Source organism: Chanodichthys erythropterus, chromosome 22 (assembly GCF_024489055.1).
Source record: "Chanodichthys erythropterus isolate Z2021 chromosome 22, ASM2448905v1, whole genome shotgun sequence".
Classification (NCBI taxonomy): domain Eukaryota; kingdom Metazoa; phylum Chordata; class Actinopteri; order Cypriniformes; family Xenocyprididae; genus Chanodichthys; species Chanodichthys erythropterus.
The window spans coordinates 28,601,625-28,624,987 of NC_090242.1; the positions used below are offsets into that span (position 1 = coordinate 28,601,625).

At 37.0% G+C, this 23,363-nt stretch overlaps 2 protein-coding genes across 2 annotated transcripts in view; both read right to left on the bottom strand.

Moving 5' to 3' along the window:
* Positions 1-1,231, bottom strand: part of clk4b (CDC-like kinase 4b) — a 35,520-nt gene extending 34,289 nt beyond the window's left edge. Inside the window, exon 1 of the mRNA XM_067375129.1 lies at positions 1,094-1,231. The gene's annotated coding sequence lies outside the window, so the exon portion shown is untranslated. The remainder of the gene's footprint in view (positions 1-1,093) is intronic.
* mapk9 (mitogen-activated protein kinase 9) lies at positions 1,203-22,822 on the bottom strand. The gene is made up of 12 exons (XM_067375131.1): positions 22,548-22,822; positions 11,732-11,883; positions 9,948-10,077; positions 7,241-7,299; positions 6,690-6,828; positions 5,717-5,882; positions 5,555-5,626; positions 4,007-4,189; positions 3,797-3,921; positions 3,596-3,659; positions 3,249-3,320; positions 1,203-1,348 (listed from the first exon to the last, which is right to left on the bottom strand). The coding sequence occupies exons 2-12, from the start codon at positions 11,845-11,847 to the stop codon at positions 1,209-1,211; spliced, it is 1,266 nt and encodes a 421-aa protein (XP_067231232.1). The 5' UTR covers positions 11,848-11,883; positions 22,548-22,822; the 3' UTR covers positions 1,203-1,208.
* Between the last annotated feature and the right edge of the window lie 541 nt (positions 22,823-23,363).

The window sequence follows — 23,363 nt, forward strand, 5'->3', positions numbered from 1 at the left end:
TTTTTGTTAAAAGGAACGATAAATTTGCTTAGTACAACATTCTTATGGGCTTTTCAAGTTTTGAGGAGATTAAAAAAGGCAATGGTTTGCATTAGCTCATGCAATTAAATGTACAATCTTACGAGATATGTCATGAACTTGCCGGCAGTGATTAATTACTCTTGGAATGATGAAGAACAGGAGCTGATTGGGATACTGCATCCAATTTGCCATCTCAGATTTAGATGCAAGTTTTTGTTCATTTTAAACAGAATATGCTCATTTTGAAACCTCTATGTGCAATTTTCTATTAAAATCGATGTCAAGTTCCATCGACACCGTTTTGTTTTACAGTACATATGCTAAATCATATTCAGAAGCTGGAAAAATGTTTCCACAACACAAAGAATGATAATCAGAACATTTACACAAAATCTATGTACGTATATATACACAACTACTCCCTATCCAACTGAAATGCATCATTAGGTTCTCTTTTAAAATGAGTGTATGGTGACTATGTACAGAGGCAGGCACTATTGTTCTTTTTTTTTTTAGATGCATTTAGGCATATTTCAGTGATCTGAACTTAAATTGTCTGTCTAGTAAGTGTTCTTTGTTATCATGCAGCAATACTTGTAAGTGGGACTTGTTCCAGTTGGGCTGACTAGTTATAAATTTGCCAGAATTTATATCTGTGCTTCTTTTAGGTGTTGAAATGAACAGTAATAAAAGCTACATCGCACAGAGAGAGGGGACATAAATGACAGAAATAAATCTAGATATCACACATGCTTCTGCAATAACAATAACTCCACTAGATGGACAAGATGGTAATTAATTTTAGTTTATATGAAGTGAAATGTGAATGCATTAATATATAAACCTATTACCTATCTGCCCATTTATAAAGAGAGTTATTTTTAAAATCTAAAAGTAAAACTGAAAAGATGCAAAAATGGATAAAGATTTTTAGCGACAGAATTAAGTTGATGTGGGTGAGCTATAGCCGAAACAGACATGCCTAAAAGTGAATATTGCATGAATGTTTGTATATGTGAGATGGGACAGAGGGGAAACGAGCAAGAATGAATGATTATGAGTGTAAACTTGCAGCTGTATGAACGTGCAGCCACAGTTCTCTTCAGTCAAGACCACGGCATGGCCCACACTGGGAGGGAGAGGGATGTGATGAGTGAGAAGAAGAGGGGAGGTGGAAGTCACTTGATTCACTCCTCTAACGGCCCCGTATTTGTGTCGATGCAGGAACTGTCAGTGTCTGAGGCCAGTGTCTGCTCCGTCGACATGGACGAGATGTCGTTAATAGAGGATGACTGGGAGGCAGTGGTGTTGCTGTTCACTGTACCATCTAATACACACACAGAGCAATGCATCAAAATTATGTGCTATCCCAAGAAATTAAATATGTCTAACATTGTTATATTTATTAAATGCAGATATTACTATTACATTTTCCATTGTGTTCTGATGGATTTCAAAATTGTTTTTCAGTAAATGACAGCAACATCCTTAAAGGGTTAGTTCAGCCAAAAATAATTAATCATTAATTACTCACCCTCATGTCGTTCCACACCCGTAAGACCTTTGTTCATCTTTGGATGAACATTTTGGATGAATCATTTTATCCTCCATTTGAAATCAATGAAATTACCACATCCAATGTCCAGAAAAGTAGTTAAAAAACTATAGGTCAACGTGACTACAATGGTTCAAACTGAATATTATGAAGCGACGAGAATACTTTTGTGTGCAAAAACAGAACCAAAATAACGACTTTATTCAACTATTTTTCCTCATCCCTGTCAGTGTGTTACGCAGTTGGCGCAGTGCTGCGTTTCTGTGTTTACATCCGAACGCCGGCTCCTGTGTCAGCATCACACGCATGCCTCATGCTGCTCACACAAACAGACGTTGGCTAATACTGAACCGCCGTTCGGATGTAGAACCTGGAAGCGCTGCAACAAAAATAGCATAGCAGAATGACAGGGAAGAAATGAATTTGTTGAATAAAGTAATTTGTGTTTTGTTTTTGAGCACAAAAAGTATCCTCTCTCAAGATCCATAGAAAGTACTAAAAACATACTTAAATCAGTTCATGCGAGTTCAGTGGTTCTACCTTAATATTATACAGCGACAAGAATACTTTCTCGTAAAGCTCCGAAGCAGTGTTTTGAAATCACCCATCACTATATTGTTGAAAAGTCGTTATTTTTTTTGGTGCACAAAAAAATATTCTATTCACTTTATAATAATAACATAGAACCACTGAACTCACATGAACTGTTTTAAATATGTTTTAGTACCTTTATCGATCTTGAGAGGAAGTGCCATTGCTGGCTATGTAGGCATCACTGAGACATCGGATCTATTAAAAAAATATCTTAATTTTTGTTCCGAAGATGAATGAAGGTCTTACGGGTGTAGAACGACATAAGGGTGAGTAATAAATGACATTATTTAAATTTTTGGGTGAACTAACCGTTTAAGAACTCTTAAAATGATCATTAAGACATTTGTTATAACATTTAGGATATTTAAGATTTTTTATGACTTTTTAATTCACACGTCATCCCAGATACATTTTACAATTCACATCTATTTTTAAGTGAAAGGCTCATACTATAAAATCCTGCCTTGTGTCTGCCGTAATGATGTTTATGCTCATTTTTGTCAGTCTTTCTGGCTTCAGATCTTTTCTGCTTGTTCGCGCAAACAGGTACTGATTCTCCCATTGTGTTTGCTGGTACATTATGGTAAGTCTCATTTTTCACTCAGTCATCATCAAACTACACCACACCACACCTCTAGCGTATCTATAGGGGTGGCAGCCAATGAGCATGAGGCTTTTAGTAAAAAAAAGGTGGTTACGTCATTTCAACATGACCCGCACCAATTATAGTTAAAACGCTTTTTATAGAAAATAAAGAGTGAATCCATTTAAGTTGACTTCACAAAAACACAACTTCTTAATGTGTAAAACTACTACTGAATGTACCTGAAAATCATTAATTTTATTTAAAATAAATGGGACTTATAGGTGGGAATTATAACAAAATGAAGATATCTCTTTGCTTAGTATGGCAAAATTTCAACAAATTTATCTGGAATCATTTTTTTTTTTTTATCTATTTACAGTCCAAAGTCAAAATACAACCCAATTTCTATCAGTTTCAGCATTAATCATTGTCAACTAGACAGGGACAGCTGGAAAAATACACAAATTTCACAGATTTGTACAAGTGACTCACCTAAACAGTCCTCTTTCAGGACTCCATTCTTGTTCCTCTCCTCCCAGTCCATTACTTCTTTATAAATCAACTCTGTAGGAAGGGAAACCCCCCAAGAAAACAAGCAAAGTTTTGTCTATTTCCATCGTTTTACAAATCACTAATAAAGCCAACACATCCCTTCAGCAGACATTAACTTTTAAGGTCAAGATTCAAATTACCCCATTACTGTAGAATAAATGAGAAAGCAAAAGATCTTGGATAAATGTAACCAGATCCCTGCAGTAGTCATTTCTGCTATAGGCATTCATTTTCTACATGAAGCTTATAGCGCAACAGGAGGTAGTGACAGCAGAGGGCATTTGTACCTTTCCACTGCTCAATGCTGTGTTCCCGCTCCTCCAACTGCTTGTCCGATATCTGCGGAGGAGGCTGAACACATAAAACAATCATTACAAATCCTAGTCTCAAAGGAGAACCTCCAAGGCATTGTACAAATGTCTCCTGTAAAACAGTTTTAACTTGACTGGTAAGGACAAAGTGACATGAAAGGATAGGGGTGCACTGACCGCATCTGCCTCGGCCGGGTCGTACCACACGTGGATGTAAGGGTGACTGAGGGCTTCCTGCACAGAGATGCGGCTTTCTGGGTCGATTACTAGCATCTTGGACAGCAGGTCTCGTGCTTGACTAGCTACATTAGGAATGATTTACAGAGTCAGATGTCAAAGTAATTGTTTAGTACAATATTAAGACATGGAAGATTTAGGATGTCTTACTTTTGATCTTGTCATGCTCGGTCTCTGACGGGAAGGCCCAATCGGGAAAAAGCTCATTTAAACTGACTCCAGGAAACTGAGGTTTGTTCATCACGTAGTTCCTTACAGTCTCCATCAAACGGTTCATAAACTCCATTGACGGGGTTCCCAGTATCTCAATCACCTTATTCCACTGGTCAATATCTGAGATTGACTCAATTAAGGAGATCAAGGTAAAAGATTCACATGAAATTGAAACTTAGAACAGCTTGGAGACCTATTCAGACACTAATTGTTTCTCATAGGGACGTAAGGTATTTTCAACATTTACAAGGGGCTAGTCGGTGATTTTATTGCTATCCGAATCCAAAATGTCTATGTTTTTCTCTCACCACCTGTGTAAACATCCCTGGCTGAATTCCATACCGTTTTTTGCCAAACACCAAGGTCTTGTGGTAATTTAATTGCCGTCCATCCACATCGCTGAGTCTACAAGAACAGATCAATTCAAAACCCACCATTTAAATCAACGCTTCACCTCAGCGAAAGAAGAAAGAGGGAAAAAAGAAATCACGTAAACATTTGAAATGGGCTGGTATTGTGGCAGCAATAGCCTATATGCATTACAATTTTAAAGGTCCTATGACATGCTACTTTTTGGATGCTTTTATATAGGCCTAAGTGGTCCCTAGTACTGTATCTGAAGTCTCTTTCCTGAAATTCAGCCTTGGTGCAGAATTTCAGCCACTACAAGCCAGTCCCACAATGAGCTTTCCTCAGGACGTGCCGTTTCTGGGTCTGTAGCTTTAAATGCTAATGAGGAGGAGAGAGGCGGGGCAAGGTGGATGGTGGGTGTGGCCTTAACTAGCTTGCGGCCACTGTACCATGCGCTAATGTTGACAGTGGATGTATCCAATGGCTCGTAGACACACAGTCGTTCAAGCTTTCAGTTTGACCCAGAATCTGATTTGGATGGAGAAGCACCGGATGAAGAAGTTGCAACTCAGCGGCTACAGCAGGATGTCTCTGAATAGTTAGTTTAAAACATTGTGTCTGGATACGGTACTTTAGTTGGTTTATGTATGCTGTTACAGTTATTATCATGTAGCTAATGCTAGCCTACATTGTTGGCTCTTCATGTTGCTCTGATTTGCTATCGTATAGTAATAACAGTAAATCATGCAAAAAATGCATGAGTTTTATTACTGACGTGCCATGCAAATTTATTTTTACAGATGTCCACGTGAGAAACAATTACCGTCTGGCTTTATTTTTTTAAAGACTAGAATAAACACTGGGATGAAAAAAATAAAGTGAATATTTAAATGACACATTAAGTATGGTGAACTTTGCTAAACTAAAACCAGATAGGAAACATCAAACCTGTAACAAATACAAGTGAACAATACTTTGCAGAACTATCCAGAGACGAGCAGTATGCTGTCCAATCCATCACACCAGGGTTTCACACACCCCTAGAGTTTCATGAAAAAACTGCAGGCAGTTTGTGAAAAAAAGAAAAGAACACACACACTTTTATACACACATATATCCTCATCAAGAGGATACGATCAGTGCCCTGGAATATGACGCTCCCTTTGACCATCTCACCCATGATGCATCCGACCGACCAGATATCCACTGGCAAAACACAATCAAATATTAATAACAATTTTATTTCTATATCTCCAATGGCTTTCAAGAATATTACTGACAAAAAAATAGCATTACCATTCTCCTTGTATTTCATGCCCAGGATGACCTCCGGCGCTCTATAATATCTGGTCACTACGTAGGGTGTCATCATGAAGTTAGTGCAGGCGGTTCTGGCCAGACCAAAGTCTAAAATCTTTAAAGTGCAGTCTGACTTCACTACTATGTTACTGGGCTTCAGATCCTGCGGGCAGAGATGATACAGTCTCATACTGTCATAGTGATAGACAATCTCACACGTTGGCATATTGTAAGGTCAAATGACTGAGAAAACACAGCTGGTGATGTGTCATGTTGGATTTGGCCTTCACTTATTGAAAGAAAAGGTTTGGTACCAACATGTGCTTGAAGCCTTTATTAGGATACAAATTATACAAACGATCAGAATTTGTAAAACTTCCATCTGAAAGAAGGTCACCGAAGTTCTTAACCGTTTACAAACACTCTTTTATACCAGTGGCAGTGAGAATATTGAATGGAATTAAGTAAGGTTTTTTTGTGAGAAATATTACATTTATTGGGTGGTTGTTTTGAATTTGTTGTATGATTAAGAAAATTGTGTGTGTCTTAAAGGTGCCTTAGAACGTCTTTTTAAAAGATGTAATTGCTGCGTCCCAATTCGCCTACTTATACTACGTCTTAAAAGTATGTACTGTTTTTGTAAAGAAAAAGTACATACTTTTGAGTGTGTAGTAGAAGAGTATGCAAGTTTTGGGACATACTACCTCGTCATAACTGCGTCTTTAACGGACGTTCTGTTGCTTAGTTACTCAACCTGTAACTGTTTAAACTACCCTGTCAATCATCTTGTCACAGTTAAAATCCTCCACATTGAATTAAATTTATTTTCCTACCGTTTCGGAGAGAAATGTAGTCGCACGTTGATCTGCCAGTCATGGGTCTTTCATGCAGAGAACTCTCCTCATCTTTGCATAAAATTTGCACACGAGTTGAAGTTACCGATAATAACCTTGCAAAGAGAACATCTCACCCTGTGAATGATGCCAGCTGAGTGTAGATGTCTGATTCCACACAGGATCTGGTAGAGCAGGTAAGACATCCTCTCATGATCCAGGTCCATGTGGATTACCTGACAAAGGCTAGCGTCCATCAGCTCCATCACCAAATACCTGAGAGAAACCAGATTCTTCAGCGTGCCTTATGTCCAGCTCAAATGATCTCTTACATTTCCTTACACACATAGTACTGACAAGCATAAAACAACCACAGATCCCAAGCTTAATACACTTGAGTCAGCAATGCTTTTATAAAACATAGCAATAGAAGTGCTGTTGTCAGGAGTTGTAATTAATCTTGATTTAATAACATATAATTTTCTATCCTAAAGCTGTAATTATCACATGCAGGAGTAGGACAGCGCAATTCATCAGTTCCTCTTGAGAGCGCATTGTAGTCTCAGCAAAACTATGAATGTTAATAACCACACCGAGGGCGGGCCAAAGCACCAATAAACCCTGCAGCCAGCTTACACTAATTTACAAGGTCAGCATAAAAGCATGAATTCATAAACTGAAAACTTACAAATCCTGGAACTCTTCTAATGACTTCTGTGGTGTGAAGACGTTAAGCAAACGGATGATCTGGATGAGAAAAAGTGAAGCATGAGAAAACAAATCTGGACTAATCTACACATAATCAGCTTGACAACAAAGGCCAGCGTCTCACTACCTAATTTTTAATAATAAGCAACACAGTCCCTGGAGAACTAGCCACTATGAAATGAATAATTTAATTTGCTGATTAATCAATGTGAGCTAGTACTAGATGTACTAAATTCAAAATACTTATCAATCCAAAGTTGAAAGATATATTTGATTTATTGTATTTGTGTATTTTCCATTATTATTAACAGTAATTACTGTCAAATTAAATGCAAATTCATACTATACAGTCTTAATGTTTTAAAAAACAGATGACTGGACATTTATTTAGAACAGTGTCTCCCAACTAGTATGCCATGACAGGTTGTCAGGTGTGCCATGGGAAATTAGCAAATGCCAAAAAATAAATTAAATAATGCTATACAGTTAAGAATATATCATAGCTGTCAGGCAGAAACATCGTTTAGTCAATTTTGTTTTATTTTATTTTTAAAAATCAATGCTAGTGGTCATCCTTTACGCCTGTAAGTGGGTATTACAAATATTTAACCAATGAAAAGGCTTTATAAAAAAGATTAAGTCCATTGGATCCTCAAACTGTCAGTCAAACTTCATAACTCCACCCGCCTCTATCGTGAATGAAGTGCCGCACGCAGTATTACGATCTCTGCTTGTTGCAATGCAAAGGTAAATAAAGAAGTGATGTTTGAATAAGTACAGCATTTTCTTTACTCAAGAAACACTGCCTACAACGGCTAATGTTTTACGGCTGATTAATCTGTGGGATGTTTTACTTATTAAAACTGTGCCATGCCAAAAAAAGTTTGAGAAACACTGATTTAGAGGATACTGCCAAGCTTATTTATTTAAATCATAATTTAAAAGCAGGATAAAAGTTACATGGTATTTAAAGCACTCCACAAAGTCATTAAAGTTAAAAAAAAAATGTGTCTTAGGCAATATTCAAACTGTTTTTTGTTTGTTTGTTTGTTTGTATCAAACCCAATCAAATCCCTTTTTATTCAGGAATGAAGCAAGTGACTGTCTTTATGAATGGGCAACTGAATCATTCCTTCAACTGTTTTGTTCAAAAACAGCATTTATTCAGGAATATTTCTCTGAGATGTGCAGCTCCAAAAATGTAGTATTTAATAATAATAATTATTATTATTATATTAATAATGTTTTTTTTTTTTACTTCATGGAGCAATATTAAAATTACAATACCAATATTCATGGCTGTCAATTTCTCAAATCACAAATTATGTATTTTGGCAATTTTGGAAGGTGGCACTGAATATTGTCATGTAGATGTCTTCAGGCCAGGACTATTATCGAACATGTGAAGTTTGGGGCAGATCGACATTGTATGCCCGAGTTGCAACATCGTATACATTAGCGCTTAGCAAAGTGTTACATGATTTAACGGGTTTCTGGCATGTTTGGTACTTCATGGCATATTTAAATGTGTTTCAGGGAGTGAATTACTACAGCTTCCTGTTTCATGGCAAAACATCAGACTTTGTCAGTCCGCCATGGACACGCCCTTCAATGAAAACTCAAAATCTTTGCAATGTAACATCGCTGAGGCCTTAAGATTAGACTGACCAAGTATAATGTTGATCTGGTTAAATCTCAATGAGGAGTTAATCACAGTGTAAAACACGTAATTTCCTGTTGCCCGCAGGTGGCGCTATGTAACTGAATATAGTCATGTAGATGTCTTCAGGCCAGGACTCTGATAAAACATGTGAAGTTTGGGGCAGATCAGACACTGTATGCCCAAGTTACAACAACTTCCTGTTTCATGGCGAACTTTGTCAGGCAGCCACGAACACATCTTCACAATTTAACGCAAGGCCTTCATAATGCAAGGATTAAAGCTCTAGGAGGAGTTTCTTAAAGTAGAACATCTGGAAATTACAAAAAATTTTCCGGAGAAAATTCAAAATATCTTACTTCCTGTTGGGTTTTCAGATTTTCAGTCTAGAATTTCATACGTGAAACGCAGTGCGAAAGGCGCTTGATTGAAATTTTGTAGGTGGTGCTATCGAGTCATTTTGCCACACCTAATTCTGAAACCCATATCAGACGTACATTTTCACCACTTCTGATGCATGTGCCAAGTTTTCCAGCATGTTTAGGCTTTCAAAAATATGATTCATTTCGGAGAAGAAGAATAATTGACCAAGCAATTACAATTACCATCGGTGCTCGGGCCCTAACAAAACAACAACAACTATTGATTATGAAAACCGACATCCCTAAAAATCCAGACATTTTTACTAGGTAATGTTAGTCCAAGAATTACATCTGAATTCAGCATGTACCAACAGTTTATGTGGTGTTGGTACAAGCTGTTCTTATTTCTTAACTTCACATTGTTTTCTCTGACAAGATAGGCTGTTCAGTGACAGGCAATTGGAGAGAAATGTCAGAGGTAGTTGTTTAGACCATCACTCCTCTGACATTCTTAATCGGTAAGTGTGCCAAAAGTCTGACATTCCAGCAAAAACAGTCCGTAGGTGTGACAGCCCTGACCAAAATGGAGTTGCTTGAGTCAGTTAGCATGACGCAGCCTCAAATTGTACTTCTGAGTGGAAGAGTGCACCGTTTAGGGTACTTACGTTCTTATGATTAACACACTTGAGCAGAACCAGCTCCCTGTAGGCCCTCTTTGCATGGGTCTGGTTCTGAAAGGGCCGGCTCAGTTTCTTCACAGCAACGGGGATTTCAAGTACGGTGTCCAGAGCAGAGCTTAATGGGGGAAGAAAAACAGGCACACTAAATAATTACAATCATCACTGTAGTTTATTTGTTTTTTTAACACCATGCTTCTATGGCTATTTTCATGGCAAAAAAATATGGTAAAACTATATCAGGTTTTTACCATTTATTTTTGCTAAAAACAAACTATATTTGGTTTAAATTTGGTTTAAACCAGCTTCCAGAAGAGATCAGGTGTGCTCCAACAGTAGCCACATTCAAATCCAGACTCAAAACACATCTTTTTATCTATGCATTTGCTGATTGAGCACTGTGCTATGTCCGAACTGTTTGCACTTTATTGTATACGTATTATCTTTTTATTCTTTTAATTCCTTTTCCTGTTTTTATTTCATTTTTAATGTATTTTATATATTTTATGTATCATCTTGTTATTCTGACTTTTAATGCATTATTGCTGTCTGGTTGAAAGAGCTGGTAGAATTAGGAAGAAATTGATTAGGCCTGTTTCTTAACTGATCACTGGCTCGTCCAGGATATTCCCAAGAAACACGGGACTGGGGGACTGAGAGGTCATCCTTCATCACAGGTAAGTTGTTTTTTAATAATTTCCTGTGGTGGTAGGATTGATTGAACTCATCCCATGTTATCCTTGGATGCAGCTCTAAAGAGTTAGTCCAGGAAGATTTGTCTGGAAGGGTACTGTTTAAACGCACAGCTACCTGGCAAATATTTTGGTAATCCCTCCGGTGCGAGGAAGATCCGTGCAGATCCGCTCTGACGGATATCCGTTTAGATCCGCTCTGACGGAAAATAAAGTGTTGATGGGAATATTCCGGTTGATAAATTAATAAAATTGGCTGAATAATTATAATTAAAGAATTATAAAAATACCCCTTTGGTGTGGTGTGGCAAATTAAAAATAAGGATGGGTCAAAAGCAAATTAAAAATCAAATTATGGTAATATTCTGGTTGATAAATTCTGAATAATTATAATTAAAGAATTATAAAAATACCCCTTTGGTGTGGAGTAGTTTAGATCCAACTCTGATGGACGACAACAACAACAACAACAACAACAAACTCCCTGAGACTTCCTAGCTCTTCCATCCAGATAGCAAAATTCTGTTTTTACTGTTATTTCTATTCCTTATGTTCTATTTTTATTATTCTTTTTTATGTAAAGCACTTTGAATTACCATTGTGTATGAAATGTGCTATACAAATAAAATTGCCTTGCCTAAATTTCTTCAAGAGAGTTTCTCACTGGGTTTAAACCAGCACAACCTAATAAAATATGCTTCAATGATAAAGAGTTTAGACAGAAAGAACATGTTTCGTCATTATCATTGGTTCATATCAATATTTGTCCATGGATAATATCATATTGTATCTCAATCCCCTTTTAAATGCCCTTTTGTATGTCATTACTGTATGGTACAGTTTAGTGTCCATCTACTGCACTTGGATAAACAAGACATGCAGCTGGCTGTAACATCTCTCTTATCACTGCAGCTATAAACCAGGGATCCAAATCTCTAATGAGACATTCAGGTCAATGACAAAACCACATCTGCCGTGTTCATGACAAATGGAGACAGGCGATGCCTAATGGGATGTGTGATGATGACATCATTAGTATGGAGGCAGATAAAACTCTGCTAATTCCAGCCGCCCACTCACCAGACGATACCCTGGGCACCGGATCCGATGGCACGGAGCTGTTGGTACCTCCTGAGCACCGTAAAGGTGGAGTCACCCACCTGCACGCTGTAAAACTGTCCCTCCCCCTCGGTCATGACTCCTCCCACTGAGTGCCGTGAGACAAATCAAACCTGAGAGAGAAGGATTGCAGTAAATGAGAGAGACGAAGAGAAGATGTGAGATGTGGCAGCGATGATTGCATTCTGAGCTCACTCCCCCGTGTTTACTGCACCGTGTGGGGGATGACATTGCCGATGACTCATCCAAAGAGGATCAGATATAAAGCATAGCCATACTGAATGACACGGGATACCTATAGGATGCCATTAGAGAGTAAAGCCATTGATACAGCACAGAGATAAAACCCTTGGTCCACTGAAAGGCCATTCTTAATGCATTTAAACAAACATAAAAAACTACAAACAAGTGATACCTATCCTTCATACGCTTTCCTGAACTTACTAAGCAAAGCAACATCCTTATCTTCTCTAATTAGCTACAGTTAATTACACTAGGGATGTAACAATACACAATTACTGTTTGGTACATACCTCGATTTACCACGGTTCGGTATATTTTCGGTAAAGCGGGGGGCACAATTGCTTCTTTTTTCTTTTTCATTAAACACTGGTTACTAAACTTTGAATAAAAAAAAAATAAAAAAACATCTTAAAAGTACTTATGGTGATATTGAAAATGAGGAAAATTAAGTTTTAAATTTTAGATCCATAAAATCCGTATTTTAGTCAGAATTATTGCTCTCCCATACGATAGCTCTCCATCTATTTGACACGCATATGTACTCTGACACTCCTTCAGTGAAGTCTGTGAAGTTAAGTATACAAATAAGTATACAACCCTAAGATGCAAGTTATTACATATACAGTAGGGATGTCAATTACACATTTCCATGATCGATCATCATTTAAATTAATGATTAATTAATCATTAGGCTTAAAGGAACACTCCACTTTCTTTTGAAAATAGGCTAATTTTCCAACTCCCCTAGAATTAAGCAGTTAGGTTATTTAGCATAGCTTAGCATAGTTCATTGAATTTGATTAGACCGTTAGCATCTCGCTCAAAAATGACCAAAGAGTTTCAATATTTTTCCTATTTAAAACTTGACTCTTCTGTAGTTACATCGTGTACTAAGACCAACGGAAAATGAAAAGTTGTGATTTTCTAGGCCAATATGGCTAGGACCAACACTCTCATTCCGCCGTAATAATCAAGGAACTTTGTTGCCGTACCATGGGTGCAGCAGGCGCAATGATATGACACATCACGTCGCCCGTGTCTGCGGTGAACACACCGCAAAGAGTACAGCCAATAAGTACTGCCTCCGCAAGAGGAAATAACTCTCCAAAACAGCATGTGGGAGAAGTCTGTATTAATCATTCAAAAAGGGAGTCCAAGCAAACTAAAGCACTTGCTTACCATCTTGCCCTCTTTGTCATTTGCATGCTTACATAACTTTAGTTTTTCTTCTCCTGCACTGGCTCACTAAGCTGAACAGTCAATCAGAGTGATCTCTCTCACAGATGTTCTTTGCCAAAAAGCAGTTGACAGAAACACTGGGAAAAACTAGGCAGACTCGATGACTGCCTTTTATGAAAAGGTGTGGTACCTTTATAAGTGATCAAGTGCACAAATGTTAAAATTCTGTCTGATAACCAATATTGTGTTAAAAATAAATTTCTAACAGGAGAAATGGATTTGTAAAGTTCCCTTTGAGACATCCAGTGAAGACAGCCTTATGTTGTTGTGGCGAATTGCGTCAATGGACATGCCCATGGTAGACGTGGCGTAACAATGTTTTGAGAAACTATGAATATACTCCTACTCTTCATATTCTGTCAAACGCACTGATGCAACTTCTTTATTCTTCTTTTTTGCGTCATTACCAAACAAACTCACTGTGGGAGTCTGAATCTTAAGCTTTCCTTTCAAGTCCTCCCTCTCTTCTGAGAGCAAGAGCAAAAACTACATCACAGCAAACACTGAACCTTCTGTCTTTTTTAGAGATGCCTTTAAATATCAGAAATATCATGCTACCTGGTAAACAGATTCTCCTCTGGGATTCAGTCTTTCTGAGGGATCCTCGATCCGCTTTTTACTGTCATTTTTATGTAACAAAGAATAAGTGATTTTTTGCAACTTCCATTGTAACATGTTCAACATCCCTCAGTGACTCATCAGTAAACAGAACCAAGCTGAAATAATGTAGTCAGACAACCTTCACGTCAATAATAGACAAAGCTGGTACTGATATACTAAAAAAAAGCTTCAACTGTGAGCTGGGACTTATAAATGTTAAGCTGATTTCTTAAAGCCATTAGATCCAATTTCACCGTGGCTAAACATTATCTGTTTAAAGCAGGCCCAATAATCCAATATTGTAATGGAGCAGAGATGAAGCATCAGTGTTTGACCAGACTACTGGACTACAGACTACAGGAACTGATACAGGAATCAGTCAATGAAACATCACTATTGATGCATGTTTACAATCTGAACCTATAAGTTCCTCATTATCAGACACAACTATATAACATATAACATATAACATATATAACTATACCACTATTCATTCATGAAAATTAAAAATCCGACCGATACAGATAACTGGTTTGAATGTATTAATACTTATATTTATAATATTTTTATCAATAGTTATAATCTATAATATTCATTATGGATGAAAATATCTTCTAAATGACAAGTACTGTAACTGACAAGTAATGAAGCACTTGCGTTAGTCTTGAGGTGGAATCAGCAGAGAAATTAGATCAGGACATCTCAAATTTCTCTGCTTATATACCGTTTTACACTTGCACTGTAATGGACTAATAACAACCTGTTCATATGTTAGACCTTGTTAAAAGAAGCAAAATAACAAGAAACAAGCTGTGAAATATAAATATAGATTGCATTTTCTTGGCCGATTCCGAGTTCCGATTTGTTTGTTAGTGTGAGCAGCTGATACCGATTTTTGCAGATTCCTATTTTCTTTCTAAGAACTATAATTGACAGCATACAAACTAAAATCTACTTTTCTTCAATGCAAAGTAAAAAACAAACAAAAAAAACAAGTAAACCAAGTATGTAAAATAACACTGGATAGACTTCATAAATATAAAAATTAAATACAGATTAATGCTTGCAATTAAAGTTACACAACTTTTTCAGTCAAGAGCAGAAAGTGATTTTCTTTTGTTCTTTGATTAACATGACAAGACAGCAGCAGGTTTATTGGACTGCTGTCCCTTTAAGAGATTATGAACGGTTACCGATCATGTGGGAAATCAGCCGATTCGAATCCCTGGACAGTCGATCAGTTCATCTCTAAATATAAATAGTGATTATCTATGTAATTAGCAACAGCACTATTTTGCTTGGTCATGTCACTTGACGCAATGCTTTTCTTGCTTGGTTTTGGTGGCACAAATCAAAAAGACTTTTGACTAGACAGACTGATAAAATCACTGCACATATCAGTTATTTGAAAAATCTTGCGCAAATAGCAAGCATTAGAAGCAAAACAAGCAGGTGAATGAGAAAATAGTAGTATATTTTGTTACAAACTGGATGTTCCTCATGTTTCTGCATGCAGATCCTGGTTGTGAGAAATGCAGTTATGACAATAACAGTGATTAAATTTACAATCAGCCTTTTGAAAGAAGGAATTAAAGGTCCCCCCCACCCCAAACATGAACTCTTTATAAAAAAAAATAAATAAATAAATAAAAAAAAAAAAATCTCTGCTAGTGTTAGGCGAAACTCCTCATAGTCAAATTATCCTATCGTCAGCGTGCGATCACTGATACATGATATTATTGTCGGGGGAGGGGGGGCTTTTTTACTTACGCATATTTACTCATTTACTTTTATTATCGCATGAAATGATGCAGGCAAAATTTGAATTATTGTTCATTTTGCGAACAAAGAGAGTGTCACTGCAATATTAGAAATATATTTTAGTTTTAAACCATGAAGGTGAGCAAGTGGATATCAAACAAGCAATGTGCAAACTTTGTGCAAAAGTTATAACAGTGAAGAAGTTTCAAACCACAGTGAATTATTCATGACAAAGTGAAAGTAGAAACTGACAGAGCTTTTGGCATCTGATGCTGAAATAATGGCACAAATTCTCTCAAAGACAACAAGAGATGAATGTACTTCAACATTTGCTAATAACAGTAAACTATCTTCATTTATTTTCTTAATATTTCTCTTGTGGCCCATATGTAGTGAAAAAATGAGAAATATTAAAGGGTTAGTTCACCCAAAAATGAAAATTCTGTCATGTATTACTCATTCTCATGTCGTTCCACAACCGTAAGACCTTCGTTCATCTTCGGAACACAAATGAAAATATTTATCATAAAATCCAATGGCTCAGTGAGGCCTGCATTGACAGCAAGATAATTAACACTTTCAAATGCGTACTAAAGTACTAGAAAGGTACTTGACACACATTTAAAACAGTTTATGTGACTACAGTGGTTCAACCTTAATGTTATGAAGTGAGGAGAATACTTTTTGTGCGCCAAAAAAAAAAAAAAAAAAAAAAAACTTCATTCAACAATATCTATTGATGGACAATTTTAAAACACTGCTTCATGAAGCTTCAAAGCTTTACGAATCTTTTGTTTCGAATCAGTGGCTCGGAGCGTGTATCAAACTGCCAAAGTTTGTTATTGACTGTAATTGGGCATCTGAAATGTCTGAAGTGTTTTACTTTTTCCTGCCTTAAAACAGTAAAATCAAAAATGTATGGATAACAACAATATATTGTAGCTTTAGATATACTGCTGTAACTAAAAAGCTTACACATACTGGTGGATTAACCATTACAGAAACATGAAAAATGATTTTAGCACCAATACTGATAGTTTAGGACAACTGTGGAACAAACCAGCCATTGGCTATCAGATGTCTAATAACCTAGCACTGTAGGCTATATAGTGAATATACTTTAAATCTGTACTCTACATTAAAAATGAAGATAGTAATTAAAAGATAATAACAACATATTTCAGCAAAATTTATATTTTTGCGCTAAATATTAATCGTCTCCCTCTCTCCCGCATTCCGTCTGTCTGAAGCAGGTGTGCGCGCCGGCGCTCATTCAGTAAAGTTTGAAGTTTAACGCAGACTGTCAGGATGAGCCTTTATGCAAAATGGAAATGCTCACATGAATTTGTAACATTTACAGATAAGGATATAGCCGTAGAATGAACGTTTTGCGCTGAGCACGCACATGCATCTGTTTTGAATTCTCATGTTTTGAACAACTTTGATCTCGTACCTTTCCCGCAGCAGCTCACTCTGTTTCCTCCACTATTTTTAGATACATTTTTGTCCATAGAAATGCGTTATTCAGTGCTGTAATTTGACGCGACTGGCGATGTCTTCCGTACACAGTGGGCAGAGCCAACTAATCGGTAATGAGAATCGTTGTCGATGATTTTTATTATTAACGATTTTATCGAATAATTGTTGCAGCCCTACTTTGAAGCTTCATAACATTAAGGTTGAACCACTGTAGTTACATGAACTATTTTAAATATGTCTTTAGTAGCTTTCTGGGCATCCGGAAGTGTTAATTATCTTGCTGGCAATGGAGGCCTCACTGAGCCATCGGATTTTATCAAAAATATCTTAATTTGTGTTCTGAAGATTAACGAAGGTCATTGTCATTAAGTAAAAATAAATAAAGCTGTTCTTAATTTTCATTGAAGCCTGATTATTGCAGTGTTCGGACATATTATAGACTGTTATATTATAATTTTAATTATATAATTAATTGTATAATAAACCTACTTAAAAACATGTAGGTCTATCTATCTAATCTTTTACTGTCCTAGCAGCGCATCAGTTATGGTGGTGCGTTATGAAATTATGGCAGGGCAAATGAATTGGAATATTAATTTAATAAAAATAGTAGCCTAATAACATTAATAATAATTTAATATATTAATTGGAAATCATCTTTGATATTGTCAAAAGCTGGCATTTCTGATAATATCTACGGCTATTGTCGATACACAATATCATTGTCTCACAGCACAACCCTAATCTCTGCTCCAGCTAATGTATTCAGCTGATGTTGTGGTGTAGGACATGAAAAAGCTTGAGCAACACACTAGAACACACTCCGTCCGCACAGACTCCACAGCCGTACGGTTCTCAGTGGTACATGAGTCAGCTTGTGCCCAGCCTGAATTACAGTCATGCTGCTAGGCCATGCTGTGCTAAATCACAAGCAAAATGGCCTGGCCTGTTTTAGCATGCTGCAGCCGACAGGACCACTAGCCTGAATTTTATCTCTGCCCAAATGCTGTTTAAGGGCCATGTTTCCACATACAGGACAAAATAGCATTTTGTCAATGCATCCCTGACCATTACAACTGAACTATATCCTGACATGGCAAATGGGCTGTGGAGAGATATGATCCAGAAAAAATGGGTTGGATGTTGATAAGATAAAACTAAGTATCTGTATCTTAGGTCCATAAGCAAAATTCTCTAAGTAGGTTGCTGTTAAAATGCATTCATTAGGTCAGTGCTGCCAGGCTCTCTGAGATTATTTCATCGTACGGTTACAAAATAACAAATGCATATGTCAGTCAAATTAGATACAATAAGATGCATATTCTTTATAACAGTATAGTGCAGGGGTGTCAAACATACGGCCCACAAAGGTGTCCAATCCGGCCCGCGAGATGACTAGATGCACTAGTCTACTGGTCATAAATCCAAACTTTTTTTAGTTATATTTTAGTCAATCTTTATCCCAGGCTTGCAAACAAAGTGCTTTGTAATAATTTCCCAAAATTTAATTTGTGTGGAAATATTTACGATGTCTGTGAAAAGGACATTAACACAGGCACACGCTGAATACGGACACAAAGAGGAGAACAGATGCGCCAGCAGAGAAAATACTCTACCATGCACAAGCTCACTGTTTCGCCAAAAATAGGAAGAATAATATAAATATTAAATTGGGGTTGATACGAATGTATCTCTGAAGGGAAATGTCTTCCGAAAAGTTGATGGCTTTTCCTCTTCTCCATATAAAGTAGTAGCCTATTTATAAATACAAAGCTGCATTGTGTACAGCGGTGACCATGGGAACGCTATATCACTGCTGTTCCATATGAGCCACCTACTTTCAGAGAGTGAATTTGTATTTTCATTCAGTCCGTCTGCTGTTTTGTTTTGTGCAGGTGTCTTATGTAGTATAATTTCACAAAGCTAAAGTCAGACCATGATGTTTTTGCTGGTAATCTTGAAATTATCCAATAATTTCAATTAAAAACAACTGCTCATGTGCATAACATCTTTGTTGGGATTATGATAAAAATGCAGTGTTTGCCTCTAATACCAAAGAGCTACTTTTAAACAAATAAACAACAAATAAATTTGCTTTAAAAAAAAAAAATAATAACAATAATCTGCAACCAGTATCAGAATCAGCCAATTTGCTTCTAAAAAATCTGAATTGGCAACGAAAAATCAAAATAGGTGCATCACTAATAAAAAAAATATTTTAAAAAGCATTATTTTTATTTTTTCGCTGTAAAAACAAATGCAGTTTTAAGGAGCAGTGTACTAGTTTTCTTGCAAATTAATTTGTTGTTTATATGTTATTAATGCAACTATCAGCGCACTGTTTTTTTGTTGTTGTTGTTTTGTTTTATATTAATTCGGCCCTCACGTGTTTATTTTTTTCCAATCCGGCCCTCAACCTAAAATGAGTTTGATACCCCTGGTATAGTGACTGATGGGCCGTGACCTGAAAATGGGTCACAGCAGGTCTATTATCACATGGCCACTGACTGCAGAGAAAAACAACCCTACAATACAAATAATAAAATGCACATTATTAGGATGAAAAAATAAATAGGCCTACATATTTAAAGCAGATATGTTCTCTATATTCTATATCAAACTCAACAGTATTTCAGCACAAATGCATCTGTCAGTTGGTTGAAGCTAGTCAAATTAAGTGGATACCAACATGGACAGACTGTGTGACTTGGACAATTATCTTAAAGGGATAGTTAAAAATATATAAATTAACTATCCCATGATTTACTTACCATCAAGCAATTCAAGGTGTATATGACTACCTTCTTTCAGACGAACACAATCGGAGATATTTAAAAATATTTAGCGCATTCTTTCTGCGTACGGTTGTCCGCCGGAAGCTAGTTATTTGAATTTATAAACTTTTAAATATGGATATTTTTCTTAGAAAAACCATTGCTTTGCTTAAGAAGGCCTTTATTAACCCACTGGAGTTTATGGATGGATGCATTATTTTTTATTTCAAAAAGTGGCCCCCCATTCACAACCATTATAAACATTGGAGGACTAAGGATATTTTTAAATATATCTTTAATTGTGTTTGTCTGAAAGAAGATAGTCATATACACCTAGGGTGGCTTGAGGGCGAGTAAATCATGGGATAATTTTCATTTTTGGGTGAACTATCCTTTATAAAACAATGAACAAATCTACAGGTGCATAAAAAAGGTACAAGAAAATTCAACAAAGGAAATACAGGTTAACTGGCAGAATAAACATGTGCTGAACACACTTTTTTGTGCAATTAAATGTTGAAAACTTTTACAAATTTGTCAATTTTTCTTTTTAGCTTATGTTAAAATTGTAATGAAAAAGAAGTTGTGGCAGATCTTTTCTTCTTTATTGTGAAACACGAGTGTAATGGATTATCGCAAAAATAAGAACAAAATGTAGCGTAGGGACCTGGTTCTATTCATCAGTGACTGGATTTTTAATTATGGAGGGATGTGGTTTAAAGGGTCAGTTCACCCAAAAATTCTATTTCTCACCCTCATGTCATTCCAAACCCACAAGACCTTTGTTCATCTTCAGAACACAAATTAAGATATTTTTGATGAAATCTGAGGTTTTAAATATCTCTCTTATCTCTCATAGAAAGCAATGAAATTACCACATTTAAGGTCCAGAGAAGAACTAAAAACATTATTAAAATAGTCAACGTGACTACAGTGGTTCAACCTTAATGTTACGAAGCACGAGAATACTTTTTGAGTGCAAAAATAACAACTTTATTCAACAATTTCCTCTCTACCCTATAATTCTCCTATGCAGTTTACGTTGAAGACACATTGCAGAGCTTCCGTGTTCTACATCAGAACGCAGACTTCATATTGGCCGGCTCCGCACAGAATTCTGACAGGGTATAGAAGATATTGTTGAATAAAGTCATTATTTTTGCACACAAAAAGTAGTATTCTTGTCGCTTCATAACATTAAGGTCAAACCACTGTAGTCACATGGACTATTTTAATGATGACTTTACTACTTATCTGGACTTGAATGTTTCGTTGCTTTCTATGGGAGACAAAAAAAACTCTAGGATTTCATCAAAAATACCCGTAAGATGAAGGTGAGGGTGAGTAATTAATGACAGAAATTTCATTTTTAGGTGAACTATCCCTTAGTGGACTAAATGAATGGAGAAGTCTGGCATTAACACCAGAAGGAAGACTGATGTTTTCACCAGAAGATATAGGTATGACATTTTGATTAAAAATTATGAGGTCAAATTAAAAAAAATTAAAGCATACACTTGGAAATATATAAATGGAAATAATTTACAATAAGATCAATAACATGTATTTACAAAATAGATATAATATTTCAGCAGTTTCTTCTCTACCCTGTCTACAGTCTCTTACGCTGTTTACGTTGTATGGATAGTGCGGCACTCCCAGGTTCTACGTCAGAATGCCGGCTCAGTATTGGTCGACGCTGTTCACGTGAGCACCACGATACATGCGTGTGAGCCGGCCAATAATGAGTAAAACCTGTAAAACCTGGAAGTGCAGCACAGTCTATACAACATAAATAGCATAGGAGACTGACAGGGTAGAGCGCACAAAAAGTATTCTCATAGCTTCATAACATTAAGATTGAACCACCTCATGTTGACTATTTTAAGAATGTCTTTACTACTTTTCTGGACCTTGAATGTGGTAATTTTGTTGCTTTCTATGGGAGATTAAAAAAAAATCTCGGATTTCATCAAAAAATATCTTAATTTGTGTTCTGAAGCTGAATGAAGGTCTTATAGGTTTGGAACAACATGAGGGTGAGTAATTAATGACATGAATTTCATTTTTTGGTAGCATTAACCCTAAATTAACTTGTTTCTCTTGACTGGCAGTATGTCAACACGTTCCATCTGTTCATGCAACACTTCTGACCTCATTCAGATACCTGCCCACTTCTTAGATGATATATACTGAGTTGTTTGACAATTTGTGAATACTAAATACAAAATTGAAGTGTAGTTTCAATGTAGCACAGAGCGCAGTGCACTAGTCAGGTCAGGCTGCTGCCAGGTTGCACTCGCTCCATCACAGCAAGCTAGTTAGTCCTCCGATAGCAAATAGCTACATCCAAGCAAAACAAACACCAGTTAAACACTCACACGCATAAAACAAATGTATTCACAGTTACAGACGCTCGTCCTGGGCTCTTTTGCGTGGCTGCGAGTCACACTTGTTTTGGCCTGATTCAGCGCGAGGCCAGAGCTCTGCTGCAGATGTGTCGCGCGCTAACTCCATGTCAAACTCCCGGCAAACTACCACTTCGCGACAACACGATCGCAAAAACACGCGCGTTCAAGTCGATTGTTTGTGAAAACACGAGTGCACGTGTTCATGGTCGCTAAACGAAATAATCGACTGTCTGAGGTGGGTGAATTCTCGCTAGCTCGCTGCGTGCTTACCTCCTCTTCTTCTTCTCCTCGCTTTCTCCAGTTCACTCCCATGCATACATACACACGCAGGCACGCCAGCAAACAGATCCTCTGGACCGCGGAAGTGTCGGCGTTTATCGCTTCCACATTAAACACCGTCAGCCGGGATGATGGTTAAGTCAGATTTTCCTCTCTCTTAAGAGGCTTGACAGTGAAGTCCAGAGTGTGGCATGACTGCAGGGGCGGAGGTTGGTGGGACAGTTATTTTTCGACGCCTCTCTCTCTCTCTCTCTCTCGCTCGCTCGCTCTTGCGCGCTGGGCAGGGATGACGTAATGGCGCACTCGTCAGGTCAAGTTGTAACTTTTGATGCAGCCTGAAAGTTGCAGCAGGAAGACATTTATTAAAGGGTTTTTTCACCCAAAAATGAAAATTCTGTCATTAATTACTCACCCTCATGTCGTTCCACACCTGTAAGATTTTCGTTCATCTTCGTAACACAAATTAAGATATTTTTGATAAAAGCTGATGTCTCAGTGAGGCCTGCATTGACAATTAACACTTTTTCAGATGCCCAGAAAGCTACTAAAGACATATTTAAAACAGTTAATGTGAGTACAGTGGCTCAACCTTAATGTTATGAAGCGACGAGAATACTTTTTGTTCGCCAAAAACAAAACGACTTTATTCAACAATATCTTCATGAAGCTTTATGAATATTTTGTTTCGAATCAGTGGTTCGGAGCATGTATCTAACCCCCAAAGTCACGTGATTTCAATAAACGAGGCATCAGACTTGTTCGAGACCAATCGGCGTATGACATCAAAGTACCGCGAGAGCGATTCAA

Excerpts from the sequence above, each read along its gene's own strand:
- mapk9 (XM_067375131.1), bottom strand. The coding sequence starts at position 11,847 with ATGACCGAGGGGGAGGGACAGTTTTACAGCGTGCAGGTGGGTGACTCC. Across the intron at positions 10,078-11,731 it reads GGTGCCCAGGGTATCGTCTG|CTCTGCTCTGGACACCGTAC; the intron begins GTGAGTGGGCGG and ends TCCCCCATTAAG. Across the intron at positions 5,627-5,716 it reads CATGAAATACAAGGAGAATG|TGGATATCTGGTCGGTCGGA; the intron begins GTAATGCTATTT and ends GTGTTTTGCCAG.